This window comes from Otolemur garnettii, unplaced genomic scaffold (assembly GCF_000181295.1).
Source record: "Otolemur garnettii isolate 467f Iridium unplaced genomic scaffold, OtoGar3 scaffold00085, whole genome shotgun sequence".
Classification (NCBI taxonomy): Eukaryota; Metazoa; Chordata; class Mammalia; order Primates; family Galagidae; genus Otolemur; species Otolemur garnettii.
The window spans coordinates 7,434,168-7,451,401 of NW_003852480.1; the positions used below are offsets into that span (position 1 = coordinate 7,434,168).

General features: G+C 41.5%; 1 protein-coding gene across 2 annotated transcripts in view; it reads right to left on the bottom strand.

Annotated features, from left to right (window-relative positions):
• LOC100944423 (E3 ubiquitin-protein ligase MARCH1) overlaps positions 1 to 17,234 on the bottom strand; it is an 851,823-nt gene that overhangs the window by 10,065 nt on the left and 824,524 nt on the right. For both annotated transcript variants that reach the window (XM_003794700.3, XM_023516041.1), the window contains one exon: positions 5,094 to 5,241. In XM_003794700.3, coding sequence (XP_003794748.1) covers positions 5,094 to 5,241 — 148 coding nt within the window. The remainder of the gene's footprint in view (positions 1 to 5,093; positions 5,242 to 17,234) is intronic.

The window sequence follows — 17,234 nt, forward strand, 5'->3', positions numbered from 1 at the left end:
GCAATCTTTTTGCCTCAGCCTCCCAAGTAGTTGGGAGGTGCACACCACAATGCCTGGCTATTTTTACAGATGAGGTCTTGCTGTGAATCAGGCTGGTCTCGAATTCATGAGATCCAGCAATCCACCCGCTTCAGCCTCCCAGAGTGCTAGGGTTACAGACATGAGCCACTGCACCCAGCCAGTTTTTTCCTTTCTTAAAATGTGCAGACATTTTTTTGGCACCCTCTCTCTATATAAAGAACTTGAAAGAAAAGGTAAACATGAATGAAAAAGTAAAATTTTTGTCATGTAAAAATCCTCCATATCTTCCTCACTCTATTCTCTGTGGGAGTTGAGTCCAAGGACCCGAGCTGGGGCTCCCCACAGGCGTTTCCCGTCAGGACCTGAGCCTGGAGCACTGTCTACAGATAGCACTGACTGACTCTGTCAGTTCCTGTGTCTTCACCCTCACTTCCAGAAGGCCCCTCCTTTCTGACTAAGAAATATCCAAATCTCAAAATGATCCAGACTTTTATTCAATTTCTTTGCAGCCCAAACCTGCACACAAGGTTTCCCTCACATGGTTAATGGATTCTCAATGGCAGTTTTCCTGTGCAAAATTCCCACTTGTTCCTGAGTGTTAAACATCTTATTCCTAAGAATCAGCTAATTTTTTCTTTTTATCTTTATCTATCTTGACGCCGTGGCTATTTCATATCCTTGAAGTACCGGAGCTGTTATCTGCAACTCGGTAGCTAGTGACAGTCACTGCCCCCGTTGGTCAGGCTCCCAGATCTAACAGCTCTGGCCGCGACCACATGACTCTCTTTGGCCAACAGGACAATAGCAAACATGACACGATCTGAAACTTTTAAAAATGTTCACACAAAGTGGTTTTGCTCTATCTTGATACTTTTAAAAACACTCCCATCGCCACATAAAGAAGATAGCAGCACAAAGTACAATGCCGAGAACCCCCGCCGAGGGGCCCCTGTTCCCCAGCCAGTTCCTACTGCCAAACATATAAAGGAGCCTGTCCTTTATTACATAACTGTCAGCTGACAGGCCAGCTGTCTGCAGATGCAGAAGTGACCTTTGCAGAGATCAGTGAAGCTGGTCCAGGCCAGAAAAAATGCCCAGCTGACTTACAGACTCATAAGTGAAATAAATGGTTGTGGTTTAAAGTGACTAAGTTTGGAATGGTTTGCTCTACAGCAAAAGCCGTCATTTAAAGTGAGAGGGAACAGCAGTGTCTGCCTCACAGGGTTGTCAGGGTGGAATTAGCCTGATGTATAGGAAGTGCTATATAAACGAAAGTTGTTATTATTATCGTCTGTGTGATTTAAATGTGACACCTTTGGCTGATACGGCTTTAGATTAAGAGCAGAGCTTTCGCACCTGTCTACCAGGAAGAGCTTTCCATCTTCATCCTTTGGGTCTCCCCCCTTGACTCCAGGTCACAAAATCTTCCAGACTTTGAGAGGGGAGAAGTCTGGTTAACTGCCAGCCAGGCTGCTGAGCAATGTGGCACTTAGCACTGCATTTCTTCATCACCTGCCCCTAGGTATCTCTTGCGGTTGTAATTCCATCCACCAGAAGAACAGCTTAGAAATCCCACCAAAAATAAACTAAAAGGTCCTTACATGCTCAAGCAGCAACTACATATATTGCATTTGTTCGAAAATATTTATGCCAGGCTTTCAGACCACAGTGACAGCGGCTTGTAAGATGGAGTGTGTCCAGTAGCCCTTTTTAGGCTCCCTTACTTTCCAGAAATATTATTTCTTTGAAAATATACTTCCCTTGAGAATAGGAGAGGGTCCCCATTCCTCTCCTCTGGGAGCACACAGGGTAGGTCACCTAGGAGATCTCACTTCTCTGTTTTCTCAAGTTAAACAGGGCAAGCCCGAGGGCCCAGGTGGGTGTTTATAATACAACTGGGGGTCGAGCAAATTACTTATGTGCTCATCTTTAAAACGATGGTCTCTAAGATCTCTTCTAGCTTTTAAATTTGATTTCTCAGAGTCTCCTGCCTTTCTAACGTAGGAAGTCATAAGATTGCAGACCCCTGGAGTGTGTCTGAAAGCCTTTTAAAATCATCAAACAGCAGCAAAGAGCCTGTCTCATTTAACAGCTATAGTGGTTGTGTATATTTAGAAAGAGCATCTCCCTGGTAAGTTGGAATGTTTTTGGATGGATGCTTAGGTTATGCAGTTACAAAGCAAGTCTGTATAAAGAAGGTTATCTGTGTGTATGCGGGGCTGGCTTTCTTCTTTACTTTTATCCTCCTTCCTTTCCCGTTGGACAAATTAAACAACAGCAGCAACAGAACTGTTTGCTTATTTATAACCTTTCTCCTAACTTGTTTTAGTAGTGGCAATATTCACTGTGAGTAAAAACATACGAAATATGTTCAGTATTTGTATAAACACATTTCAATGTATTTGATGTAAGTCAAGTTTGGGATGTCTGAAAGATGAATCCTGGAAAGAACTTTTAGAGACTACTCAGTCCAATTTTCTAAGCTTTATAGATGAGGAAACTGAGCTCCAGAGTGATTAATCATTATATGCAAGGTAACTAGCCAGCTGCCAAGGCAGGAGTAGAACCCTGGCCTCTGACGGCTCAAGCCAGGGCTTAGTTATCATACTTGGGTTTGTTCTTACCTGCTGGAGTCAGCCACAGCAGGCAGAATTTTTCAGCCTCTACTAATAACCAAGTGCTTTCAGAATAATGAGGCAAGACCCCTGCCCTGGAGGAGTTTAGAGGATCACACATGAGTTAGTTAAAAAAAAACCCAAATTCAACTTTTATGCTATCCCTGGGGACCTTTGCTGTGTATACATTCAAACACTTCTGGGGCAGCTCTGAAATCCATACCTACAGTGTCCTTAATAGTAAAAATTGTTATTGTTTCTTTGTGCTATATTTTTGTATTTTGTTTTTAACACATAAATAGTGTACTGGAGCATTCTTTTAGGCTACAGAAAGGCAGGGGGAAGAATTGTTGCCCAAATTAGAGTTGACAACAAGAGGAATTTAGAATGTAAAAGCTTCAAGAAACTTACATTTGTGTCTTTTTTTCCTAATTTTTATTTTACTTTTTTGTTATCACAAGAAAAAAAAGAGAGTGAGGAGAAAGAGCTATCTGGGGCATCATGCATATTTAATATAAAAGAGCAATCATTTAAAAATATATGAAGAATTTTTTTTAACCTCTAGTATTGTCATAACAGTTTAAAAGATTTTGGTATTTTATATTCAATCCCAATTCTGATTGAAAAGGGACAATTTCTTCTTCAAATAGATTTTGAAAATATTCAAGATGGATTTGAAATTGTTGGCTTTTATGTTATGCAGTTTTTTTTCAACTGCGTTAAAAGGTAAATTCAGACTCAGCACTCTTAGCCCCTCACCAAAGGAGTCCTTCCGGCTCATCCAGCCCCGTTCTGCCACTAGGAGGCCCAGAGCCAGCGCTCACTGTGCTATGTGCATTGCTGACACCTGGTGGCCAAGTGTGAGAAGGCAACACCCTCTCCTGCATTTATGAATCCACACAAAGAAAGACAGAAAGAACAAATCTTTCTGTGTTTCAATTCTTTTCCTCCTTCTTATCTCACGTCCTCCTATCTTTTCCTCTGTTTAATTTTCATTTTGGGGGTGGGGGGTGAGATGTGGGGAGATGTTCAAACATTTTCCAAACATTCCAAATCTTAACCAGCTGCAGAGGCTCATGCCTGTAATCCCAGCACTCTGGGAGTCCGAGACATGTGGATTGCTTGCGATCAGGAGTTAGAGACGAGCCTGAGCAAAAGGCGAGAGCCCTTCCATCTCTACTAAAAATGGAAAAGCTGAGGCAAGAGGAGTGCTTGAGCCTAGGAGTTGGAGGTTGTTGTGAGCTATGATGTCTCAAACAACAAAACAAACAAACAAACAAACAAAAAACTTAAAAAATGTTACTATCTGAAGTTTTTCTTTTCAAAACTGTCAGTGGTTTAATGTTATTTCCTGGGGGGTGTTGGGATGTTTCTTAATGTTTTACAGCGTGCTATAGCCTGGAGAGCCTGACAACAAACAACTGGGAACCTTCAGATGTGAAAATAATATTTTATAGCTGTCCTGCTTCCTGTTTTTGCTTCTGTTTTAAATGACCTATCCACTTTAAATGTCAGAATATGCTTCACCAATTTTGAAACATCTTTCTTTGTAGACTTGACACCATCCTTCACAGTCAAACCTTGCATGACTAAAATTTCAAACCAGAGTGCCAGCCCACTCTGTCAAACTACATAGTACTAAGAAGCTATCACACATTCTCCAAGGCAATGTCATCTTGTCTGTGCTTTATCTATGTTAATTTTTTAACTTAATCCCCAATGTGATAGCATTATTTGTGCCTTAAAGCAGCAGTTCTCAACCTGTGGGAACTGTATTAAAGGGCTGGGGCATTAGGAAGGCTGAGAACCACTGCCTTAAAGGAAGAAATGACTGGGGCGCATTACATACAATGAAAAGCACTTGCATTTTTTAGCTGTTTGACTTATCACCTCTGGCTGCAGCTCATCCTTACTCCACTCCTGAAAAGCCTGCAGTGGTGTGTGCCACCTGTATGCTACTCTCTGTTAAATTTTCTGTGGAGTTGGTAAATCTCACATCGCGCAGCTCAGTTCCCCACATAGTTCTTTATAGTGTCCAATAACAAGTACTCGTTTTTGCTAGTGTGTTACTTGAAGACCTAAAATGGGGAACATAGCTTCCTTATCCACTTCTGGGTATCATCATTAGAATCTAAGAATTATACTTCAGTAAACATTTGAGTGCTGGTATCTTTATGAGGAAAAGTCCTTTTTCTTTGGGCAGGTACCTAATAGTGGGATGGCTGGGTTGAATGAATTTGTAGTTCTTTGAGGAATCACCATACTGTTTTTCCTAAGGATTGTTCTAGTCTCACCAACAGGGTATAGGCATTCCTTTCTCTCCATATCCATACCAGCATCTATTGATTTTGAACTTTTTGATAAATGCCATTCTAACTGGGGTAAGGTCATATCTCACCATGGTTAAAAAAAAAAAGGAATCCCAAAGAGGGAAAAAGAAGAAAGACGTGGTCTTACCGTTGTCATTGCCTTGCTTGATTTCCTCTGCTGTCCGATCTATCAACACGTACAAGGACCACACCACACAGGTGATGGCGATGACGTGGAACGTGACCGAGCAGCATATCTTCCTCCTTTCACTCGTGGTCATCTGTAGTTTTTCCCACTGCAATCAGAAATGAATCACACAAAACTGAATTTCTTTTTTTTTTAAGAGACAGACTCTTACTTTACTGGTAGAGTGCTGTGACATCACAGCTCACAGCAACCTCCAACTCCTGGGCTTAGGCAATTCTCTTGCCTCAGCTTCCCCAGTAACTGGGACTACAGGCGCCCATCATGACACCCGGCTATTTTTTGTTGCAGTTTGGCTGTGGCTGGGTTTGAACCTGCCATCCTTGGTATCTGGGGCTGGTGCCCTACTCACTGAGCCACAGGCGCTGCCCAAGAGATACTTTTAATATCTAATATTAGATACTTTTAATATCTAATAATTTTTAGAACACTTATTTTTGGACTCCTGCCTTTGTAGTTGTCAAAATAAAGACTATTTTATGCTTTAAAGTCCATCATGTCTTTGTAGTACAGGTTAGAGGTAGTAGGAGGTAACATTGTCTTCTTGGATTATTGCAGCTATGAATAATAACTGGATGTAGTTTTGCATTCTTGAGTGTATACATTTAGCAAGTATTTGAATGGCTAAATGGTATCTGTGAGAGAAAGTCAACATTTCCTGTTCCTACATCTTCTCCTTCTATTGTTGGAGCAATGGGAGATGATCTACCAAAGCCCCTGTTAGAGCAGCCTTGATTTGTGGATGCCAAGAGGGGTGCAACTGCCATGATGGCTGTTGCCCTTAATCATGCTCTTTAGAAAGTTGAGGGTCCCCTCAGTCTGGGCAAGGGAGGTTTTACAGAAGTAAGTTAACTTTGTATGAGAAAATTGTTCCTATATTCACTTTGAAGAAATAGTCTCCCAAAATAAATCTTAATGTTTTTATAGTTGCAGTATCACTTCATTTCTATGTTAGGAATTGTGTTTTTATTTTTCTTTGCATTATTTCCATAAGACAAATCATTCTGATTTTATTAGAGGTGAACTGATACCCCAAGTTCTTAATCCATGGTTCTTTATATTATGTCCTTGCTAATGTAAAATCTTTAGAACTTCAGAAGACGCCACTCTACCAACATGTACGCAGAGTCCAACACACAACTCCATCAAAAGCAAGAGGGTGTATGTTATTTGACATAAAGGTCTGGTTCTGCCACCAGCTTTGAGATGTGAGTGAAATTGCTTAGTCTCTCTGGGCCCTAGTTGCCCGCATCTTCATGAAGAAGAGAGAGTAGAAGAGCCTGTGACAGGTGGAAGAAGAGAATGACCATTCTCTCCTTTCTTTATTAACAGACTCTTCTATCAGGGTTGCCACTGTGCCCAGCTTAAAGCTGCCTCTCCAACCTGGCTTGGCATAAGTGGACTTTGACTATCTCCCACCAATGAGATAGGAGTGGATATTAAGCTTTTACCTCCCCGATACAAGGGTTGTCCCTTTGTCTTTTCCTTCATTTTCTCTTCTTTGCTTCCTGGAATTTATATGTAACAGGAAGAGTGTCAGCAGCCATTATGCAACCTCGAAGCAAAGTCTTGAGAATTGGGCCGACCTCAGCCCAGTCAGGGACAGCTCGCCTTTGGGCATCTCTTACGCATGTTTATGTGAGGAAAAAGAAGACCTCTGTGATTAAGCCATTATTTCCCTGGTCTCTGCTACTTGTTGTCAAATGCAATTCCTGATAAAAGAATCGAATAGATCTTCCCTAACTTCCCTCCCACTTTAAAGATTAAGATCCAATAACTTCAGCTGTCAGAAAGCAAATACTTAAAGTGCCATTTTGATGCTTTGAAAACATCTCAGAGAAAAATGATGTTTTCTTTATAAACCTCATTTCTTCTCTTCTTACTGGCCAGTCATCATATAATTTTCCTCACAGGGGTCTGTAAGAGTTAATTAAATATTACATACTTCATCTTGCACTTTGCTTTACATCAAACTATATCTATACATCATTGCAATTTCTTCTCGGCCTTTTGGCCAAGATCAAGCGTAGATATTATTCCAAGTAAAATAATAGAGAAATCTCAATGTGACCAAGGAATAAACAGATGCCTCAATTTAGATTCTATTTTAAACTAATCAATCTTGAATTGAGAATATTTTAGTGTTTCTTTGACTTTTATCAAAATTTCTGTGAGAGACACTTTTAAAATCGTGGTCATGATTAAATTATTGTAATGTTAATAAGAATAACTTGTATAATCAAAGAATATAATCATTGGAAATAGAATTTTGTGATTTAATAAATATTCCATGAGTAATCTCAGTATTTAATATAGTCACATAAAAAGCATAAGTTGGTGCAGAAAAGTAGCTTCGTGTGTTTAAATTTCCTAAGTCTTCCAAGTGGACGAGAATAACTTCAATAACAAAATAGTCATAGAAAATCAACCTTCAATTGTAAAACTGACTTGAAACACCTTGAAATTGGGATTTCTTATATCTACGGAGCAATTTGATGAAATGGCTAGAACACACCATTCAAAACAAATGGTCCTCAAAAATATCAGCAGAGCTGACAAGGACAGGCCAAATCATTTGCAATGACTCCTTCCAGTTCAGACAATAGAGGCTCCGAGATCGTCATTTCTAAATCTCAGTAACGTTTAAAGGAGAAGTGAAGTGTAAGGAGATCATCAACCTTTCCCACTTCATAAAATCCTTAACAGAACCACTCAAAAACTCACTAGACAGCAGACAGCAGTAAACATAGCACAGCGCCCTCTTCCGGAAAATCCCAGTATTGCACGCAACATTCACTACCTGGCACTGGCAGAAATCCATGTGTTCTGTAAAATACCTGTCACAGTATAGTGGATGTTCAGGTTTGTGGACAAGGTTTCAGTGAACTTTTCAAGCCTTCACAGTGAGGAATAGATCGAGAAGGTAAGAACAGAAATCTTATTTTAACAAAGCTTTCAGGAAAATGCCTTGGCTTAATATAATGGTGATGTTGAAATTCAGTAGCAGTTCACAAGAGAGGTAGTGAAAGCAAAGTGATACCCTGACAAAACTTGACAGCTTTTCTTCCCCTTGTGCCCAGCTCTAAAAAGTGATGTGTGGCGAATGCTCACATTACCAGGAGTATATTATCACCAGAGTTACACTGTGAGGGGGGTGGTGAGAGAGATGACCTTCTTAGGATTCTCAAAGCAGGGTCCCCGAGGAGCAGCAGCAGGGTGGGCATTGCCTGGACACTTGTTAGCAATGACAATTCTGGAGCTCCGTTTTTGAGATGATTCTATATTAGCTTTCCCCACAGGGCACACAGGACATATAAACTGTTGATGCGACCTCCCTTTTGCTGGCCCTCACAAGGGCAGCAGGGGCCTCTGCCTTTTCTGTTTCTGTTATTCAGGCTTGGGTCAGATATGTGGTCCTTGGGTCCCTCAGTATTAAGGAGGCACATGTCTCTCCAAGTGGTCACAGGGAAGCAGATGGAACCATGAGACCACAGCTCTTCTTGTTTTCCCCAGGGGCAGGGAGAAGGCCAGCACCACAGCACACCAGGGACCTTCTCACAACTCTCTATGCTGCCAGCTCTCTTTTCTGCCCTCTGTTAGTCCTCAAGTTCTCTTTTATACCTTGAAGATGGTGGATCAGCTAAGGTTGGCAAAACCAATTTCAGAAAATCTTAAGCACCTCCCCTGGAGGTGACTGTGGACCTTTCTTTAGGCTTCACACTTCCTGAATCTCTGGTACCTGTTTTGTTGTTCTTGCTTTTGCTCTTTTGATGAATCCCCTAAACAGCAGAAAGAATTCAACAGAACCCAATTATTCACTTAGAAAAGTATGACTGGAGTTTTCTGAAAAGATTCCTGAGTTGTAGCACAACTTGATGCCAACATTTCACCAGTGAAATTTTTCATTTGCTCTAGCTAAATCAAGTGGTGTGAGGTAGTTTGGGGTTTTCTACTTTAAGTTATTTGCCTTGCATTCTGTCTTAAAGTATAGATTCAAAAATATTACCTAAATAGAAGTGTTTGTAACCTGTGAAGGATAAGGGTAGATTATTTGCCTGATGTCAAAATACAGGATGTAGAGATGACCGTAATTTTCTCTTTTTCCTTGACACAGTTTTACTACATTTTCCAGCTTTCTTACCAATCACATGACCCAGAATTATCCGTGAATCTACAGAATAATAAAGTAATAGAGCAAATCACCAACAGGTGGTGCCAGGCCCAAACAGCCCCTAATACAGCAGTGCTTTTGGGAGGCGGGGCGGGTACAGCTAGACAGACCCAGGAGTTCCTAGCTAGCCAGGTCATTTCATCACAGCAGCATAAGTGCAAAGCTACATGTTAACTGTTTAATATTTTGACTCCACTTGTCATACTAGTTTATTACATTATTTAAATTACTTAACAAGGTACACTGTGCTAGAGCAGTGTTTTTCAACCTGTGTTATCTCATGGCACACTTGAACTGTAGTTAACTGACGCAGCACAGTTAAATGATGTTGATCAAGAAAGAAAGAATATACTTACTGTGCTTAGAGCTTCTTTCAAAAATGATTTAATCAATTATCTTTTAAAATTGTCACAACTCACCTAAGATGAGCACACCAGCGTGTCATGGCACACAGGCTGAAAATCGCCCTGCTTGAGGATAGATAGTAAGTAAACCCTTCCAAAGTTCAGGGACCTGCTATGTTGGTGAAGTTTCTAGAAGGCCCATTTGTGTGGAGCAGTGATTCCCAAAGAGTGTTCCCCAGAAGCAGCAGCATCAACCTGGAAACTTGTTAGAAACCCAGTATTTGGGGCCACAGATGAAATTACTGAATTAGAAACTGGCAACTGGCATCATCAAGCCTGCAGGTGATTCTGATGCAAACTGACATTTGAAAACCGCCTGCCTGACCAACGGCATTTAGTGGAGTTGCATGGTGACTGCAGTGGAATCTACATTGGAGGTGGCACCTGGTCACAAACTAATTAATAGTCCAGGGAAGGGAAATCAACAAACAAGGGAAATCAAATGTAAACATTTCAGGTGGAGTGACAAATTTACAAAGTTAGAAAATGCACTTCAGATAAGATATAGTGGTTTGGAGTGAGCTCATTAGTCACTAAAACAAACTGTCTCATTTTTATTTTGAAGTTAGTGTTTTGATAATGTGAAATCCCATTAAAATCTAATTATATTAGTTACAACTTCCAATACTTTGTAAGAGAACTCAACAACAGACCCCTAATTATGAGGAGTGAATCTTGAGACCTTAATGAATCTTCAAGTTCACAGACATGCCTTTGGTAAACAATTTCCCTCTTAAAAATGTATTTAAAAGCACCAGAAGAAAAATCTAACCTCTGTAGACCTTAATAAAATCTGCTATAAACCTGATGATAAGGAGAAAATAGCACAGCCATGTAGGGGGGTGGGCAGCTGGTTAGGTCTGCTGATTAGTTACAGTGCTCACTACTGGACACTCAGCAGGTGTTCACAGGGCAAACTTGTCTCTCCACAGAATTACAAACCAGCGTACACGTGGGGTCCCTGGCTTTCTTATTCAGCTATAATATCCCCAAATGCTCTGGGAGTCTACGAGAAAGTCTTTTTCTTTCTACTTCCCTCCCTCTTTGGGTCCACCCATGATGATTATTTGGTGCTTGGCCCAATGTGAAGGGATGTTAGATGTAATTTCTCACTGAATGCAGCTTCTCTGTTTCTCTGATAACAGGACATGAGGGAATGGTCTTACACTAAACTGGGGGTTAGATTTGCACCCAAAGTAATTGCAAGTGGAAATGGTGAGGAATTGGCCACGTGTCCACATAAACCTGGAAGGTCTCCAACCCAAATGTAAAATCAGACTGATGACTACCATCTTGGATGGTTTGCACAAATGTTCATTTAGAATTGGCAGAAAGAGTTATTGATGCCCAAGGTAGAATAAAGATATCTTTAGTACTCAATGGTAACACTGCAAGCGATTGTCAGTCTTACTGAAAAGTGATTTGTAAACTGTCCACAGAACAGAGGATCTGAAATCCATGACTGCACTTTGCCACCACTCAGTTCGAGTCTCCTTTGTATCCTGAACTACTGACGAATGGGCATTCCCTGAACACAGAGGGGAATAATAATAGCAAGGGTTCAGTCCTAGGAATCCTTTATAGTTAGAAGCATTTTCCAGTGTTGGCTGCTTAACAGAATCCTCTGGGCCAGCTAGTTCCTGATATGCACACCCAGGCCTTGTCGAATCCATCCGTAAGGAGAGAATCGAGCAGTTTTGCAATCCATTCTGCTGTGATGCAAGGTCCACTTGCTTTTTTTTTTTTTTTTGAGACAGAGTCTCACCGTGTTGCCCTGGCATCATTATACTCACAGCAACCCCAAGTAATTGATTGAGTCAATCAATCTTCTTACTTCAGCCTCCTGAGTAGCTCGGGCTACAGGGGCTATTTTTTTTCTATTTTTAGTGAAGATGGAGTCTCGCTCTTGCTCAGGCAAGCCTCAAACTCCTGAGCTCAAGGGATTCTCCCAGAGTGGTACAATTACAGGCATGAGCTACCTTGCCTGGCCCCAGGTGTACTTGTTAAGAATGAGGACAGTGGGTGCCAATTCCAGCTCTGCCACTGAGGACTGTGTGACCTTGGGTGAGTTAGTTCTCTGTTCTTCCATTTCCTCATCTGTAAAATAACAACGAGAATAGCACCCACTTTGTACAGTAAGGTCTGACTAACTCAGGGCATGTAAACGTCAATGCAGAACAGTCAGGAGCCAAGAATTCAATACATGTTAGTGAATATCATAACTCAGAACATGCAGCACTACATCCAGTCAGGCTTCCCTTGTCCTCACTGTCCAGACTAATGTAGTGTGTTGACAGCGTGTCCGAGGCCTGAGGATGGGATCTGCTTCTGCAGAATTGAGTCAGCCAAAGCCCCTCTATTTTTCATGTACCAATAGAATTGAGTGAATATTAAATCTCATCACAAGGAGATGTTTTTGTTAATGATGTGAACAAAGATGAGAAAAGTCAGTGGATGAGGTACTTTGCATATGCAGGGCAGAATCATCTAAAAGACGGCCCAGGCTCGGTGCCTGTAGCTCAGCAGCTAGGGCGTCATGCACATACACTGGAGCTGGCGGGTTCGAATCCATCCTGGACCTACCAAACAACAACGACAACTTCAACAACAACAAAATAGCTGGGCGTTGTGGTGGGCGCCTGTAGTCCCAGCTACTTGGGAGGCTGAGTCAAGAGAATTGCTTAAGCCCAGGAGGTTGAGGTTACTGTGAGCTGTGACCTCACAGGACTCTACTGAAGGCAACAAAGGGAGACTCTGTCTCAAATGAATAAATAAATAAATAAATAAAGACCGCACAAACATGGCCTCTTTCATTGAGAACGGAAGAAACATGCTAGGTTGTAACACATGCTCCAGTAACTTCTCCTTTTTGTCTAATTCAAAATGTTATATAAAGTTTTCATATCTTTCCCCCCAAAACTGTTTTGGGTGACAGATTTCACAAAGGTTAATGGGAGTCAAACAACATCCCACATAAGCTGAAAGCATCACTGTGGGTGTGTGGGCCGGAATATCGTCTTCTATGGGAAATGCAGAGAACCGAAGTGGTCTGACGGAAAGGGCCGCCATTCCCCAGGGGTGCTCTTCTGACTGGTTAGTGATCATAAAATCTCAGAAGCTACCTGACAATGGATAAGTGGAACAAATGGCTGTTTTCCTCAAAAGATAACTCACTTGGATTTCGACATATGAGGACGCTTGCAAAAAATGTTTTGAGGCTTAACTGGTACAATACTGCCAAGAGCTTACGTCCCTTACAGTATCTACAATAGCACTTGTATTGGTCCCGTTGAGTAGAAAAGTAGAGGGGTGGTGGCGGAGAAAATGCAACTTGTGACAGAAATCAAAGAATTATTGAAATAGTATTTTAAATCTCTAAGAAGAGGTACACCTACTTAAAGCCACAGTGGTGAGCACACATTGCATTGACATCCTTGCGTTAGTTTACAAGGGAAGTAGTACCAAGAACAGACTCCGTGGTTCTGTGGGAGGCCCGATGCTCAGTGCTGCTGGAGAGAGAGGTGTCAACTGCCAGGCGAGCGACTGTCCAGTGATTAGAGGAGGAGGAGGCCAAGAGAGCAGGGAAGATATTGGAAAGAGCGAGGCAGAGCAGAGAGACCTGTGGTGGGAGAGGGAGGCCTGGGATGGTGAGTGAGGAGGAAGGCACAAGGCCAGAGGCCAGAGGAACAGGCGAGAAGCCCCAGGGTCGGGAGCCTGGAGTGAGGTCTCTGAGAACTTAGACTCCCGGATTAGAGAGCCCTGTCTGACTTTGGCCAAGTGACCTAACCTCCTGACCTCTCAGTTTCCTCACGGGTAAATCTGGGGTAACGATACTATTTTTCTCATAGTGTTTGACAGAATTGTCTGAGGTAATAAACATAGGTAATTAGCACAGAGTAAATGGGCAAGTACAGCAGGGATTCCCCCAATGTTTCTTAAAGTTCACAGATGGTTTTTATGTCCATAGTGGGCTTTAAAAAATCCTTCTTTGAATTCCTTTAAATGAAGCAAACTCAGTTTGCTCAAGTCCCCACCATTCTCTCTGGTGTGCGCCACTCACTTTACTCAGATACATCACCTGCTTGGAGATTGTGGGCAACGGAGTCCATGACCCTTGATGATATGATTAGTAGAGCCACAGCACAGCACTCTAGGGTCTAGAGTCTGTGACCCTTGTAACTGAGAGTCCTTGTTAGCAAAGCTTATCACAGAGACAGAAGCCTGAAAGTGCAAAATAGACACCCCAAACTTTTGTGATCTTCTACAGAGCTGGGGATCTTAGGAGCCAAGAGAAAGAGGAGCAGAAGGGCCACCAAGGACTGCAAAGAATCGCAGGTGGGAGCAATTAGGAGGAGCTGCATTGTCGTGTTGATGTGCTAGGAGTTTATTAGAAAAATAGCATGTAAGAATAACAGTCCTGGGCAGCGCCTGTAGTTCAGTGGGTAGGGCACTAGCCACATACACAGAGGCTGGCAAGTTTGAACCTGGCCCGGGCCAGCTGAACAACAATGACAACTGCAACAACAACAACAACAAATAGCCAGCATTGTGGTGGGCACCTCCCCAGCTGCTTGGGAGGCTGAGGCAAGAGAGTCACTTAAGCCCAAGAGTTCGAAGTTGCTGTGAGTTGTGACACCACAGCACTCTGGAGGGTACATACTGAGATTCTGTCTCAAAAACAAAACAAAACAAAAAAAAAGGAAAAAAGAAAAAATAGGATGTAAGAATAACAGTCCTGCAGATATAACTATCCTAAAAATACTGTGGCTGGTAAATTCAAAGTTGCGGAATTATTTTTATAAAACAGATTAGCTATATTATATTCCATCAACTATATATACATTCACAAAGTATACGTATATTACATATTGGTTATAGATGTAACCATATATGAGTTTGATGTTAGATTTGGTAATCAGGTAATCCTTGTCCTGACCTCTCATTGTTTCTTTTTAAGGTTTTCATGACAGACAGGATTTCCTGTAAGTTTTGAGCAAAGTACGCGTAATACAGAAAAAAATATTTGCTAAGAAGTCATCCACTAGAGGGAGCAATGATATCATACATGAAGATGATTTGGGCAGGAAAAAAGAGAACTAGAAACCTGCTTATTTTGTAGATCTTTCTTGAGGGAAGACATAGCATGTTGGACTTAGGCACAGCTGCCTTAGAACTATCAGGGTAACAGGTAAAATCGCAAATTCCTGGGCTCCGTCCTTCATGCCTATCAAGTGGGACCTGGGAATCTGAGTTCTTACAAAGCACTCCGAATGAATTTTTTGCATGTTGAAGTTTGAGAATTCTCTAAGGAAAGAAAAGTTTAGGGAAATATTTTAGAGAGACATTGTAATGTCTGATATCTTTTTCACAAGAATAAACATATGTTCTTCCCCCTCCCCGGCCTCTCAAAACCCACCTAAATCTGAGTTGGTTGAATATTGTCATGTGAGAACACAAATTACTTAAAGATTTAATTAATAGATTCATTGAAACAAAGCTTCTTTAAAAACATTTAACTGATACTTGGTTGTCAGTTTTCTCTTGGAGCTTATGGTGAAAGATATACTCGGATACTCGGGAGAAGTCGTACGTTACTGCTTCAGGCACGCTGAGCTGGCAGAAAAGCTAAGGTGCGAAGTCTATGAGGACGGCTACTGAGGCTTTATAAAGAAAAACAAAACGAATAATTGGATTGCATTTCACAGGGTAGCTCTTTCCCTCTTCCCTAGAGATTCCCTACTGTCCTCGCCTAGGACTTTTGAAATTGACAGTGCCATCGACCACATTCTTCCCTGAAGCCCACTTCCTGAGCTTGGTATGTGTACTCACAGCAAGTGAGGGGTCCACACAAGCCAGTGGGCACTCTTTGTGCCTAAAATGATCTTAGCTTTGAAGTTTAGGGGAAAACGTCCATGCACTAAGCAGAATCATAGAGCCTGGGAATATTGGAAGGGAGAGAGACTTTTGAAAAGACCCAGTTTCACCCCCATAATTTTCTCTGTTGAAGAAACTGAGGTTCAGAACACTGAACTGACTTGCCCAGTATAATACAGAAAGTTGTTATTAGATTTTTTTCACTCAGGAGCTAATTATTATTATTTTTGAGACAGAGTCTCACTTTATCATCCTTGGTAGAATGCCTTGGTGTCATAGCTCACAGCAACCTCAAGCTCTTGGGCTCAAGTGTTTGCCTTACCTCCTGGAGCAGCTGAGACTGCAGGTGCCTACTACAATGCCTGGGTAGTTTTAGGAATGGGGTCTTGCTCTGGCTCAGGCTGGTCTCCAATTCTTGAGCTCAAGCAATCCACTGGTCTCAGCCTCTTAGAGTGCTGGGATTATAGGTGTGAGCCACCATGCCCAGCAGGAGCTAATTATTAACGTATCATGACATGGCTTGGCTCCCACATCACAGTGGTTATGGCGCCAGCCATATACACTGAGATGATGGGTTTGAACCTGGCTTGGGCCTGCTAAACAACAATGACAACTGCAACAAAAAATAGCCAGGTGTTGTGGCAGGTGCTTATAGTCCCAGCTACTTGGGAGGCTGAGGCAAGAGAATTGCTTAAGCCCAAGAGTTTGAGGCTGCTGTGAGCTGTGATGCCATGGCACTCTACCAGGGCAACATAGTGAGACTCTGTCTCAAAAAAAAAAAATAAATAAAATAAATAGTTATAATGTACCAGACATTGTTCTAGGTGCTAGGGAATAGGACAGTCAAAATTTCTGCTTTCAAGAAGTTTATATTAGGGCTGCAATTGTGACATTTTGTGCATTCGTTAGAATAGGAGACTGTGTAATTGTCCACTAATTAAAGATATTAGGCTTCAGTCTCACAGTGTTTCTATTCCTTTGTGAATTATATTTTACTATTTGTACTATTTCCTTTGGGTGGCAGCAAAGAAGAGACGTTTCTCTTCAGATCCCTCTACTGTACACGGCCGAGGCAGGCTGTCTGCTGACAACTCATTGTCCACGCTCATTTTCATGGGTCAAAACAATTCTTTCATCCTATTTCCACCCTGATTTAACAGCAGTGTCACATTTGAACCTTGTATGTAATGTGACTGGGTTGAATTATTATTTTTTTCTTTTTTATTTGTAGAGTCTTTAAACCACATAAAATTTGAAATACCTCTGATATAGTATATTCTACTTTACTTAAATGGCAGCCAGTGAAACTTTAATCTTCTAAACACAGATTCTAGTTTCAGATGTAATACTTTAAAACAAATCTTTTTGGATATCATAACATTTAAAACTTTTTTTAAAAAAGTGTTAGAGTGAGTATAGCTAAAATCAGTACTTTGATATCGAGCATAATGAATGGACTCAATATATCACATTTAAACTTGGTTTTGGCATTAAATAGACTCAAACTTTATTAAAAATTTTGCCTTAGGCTCGGCTCCTGTGGCTCAAGTGGCTAAGATGCCAGCCATATACACCTAAGGTGGCAGGTTCAAATCCAGCCAGGGCCCACCAAAAACAACAATAACGGCTGCAACC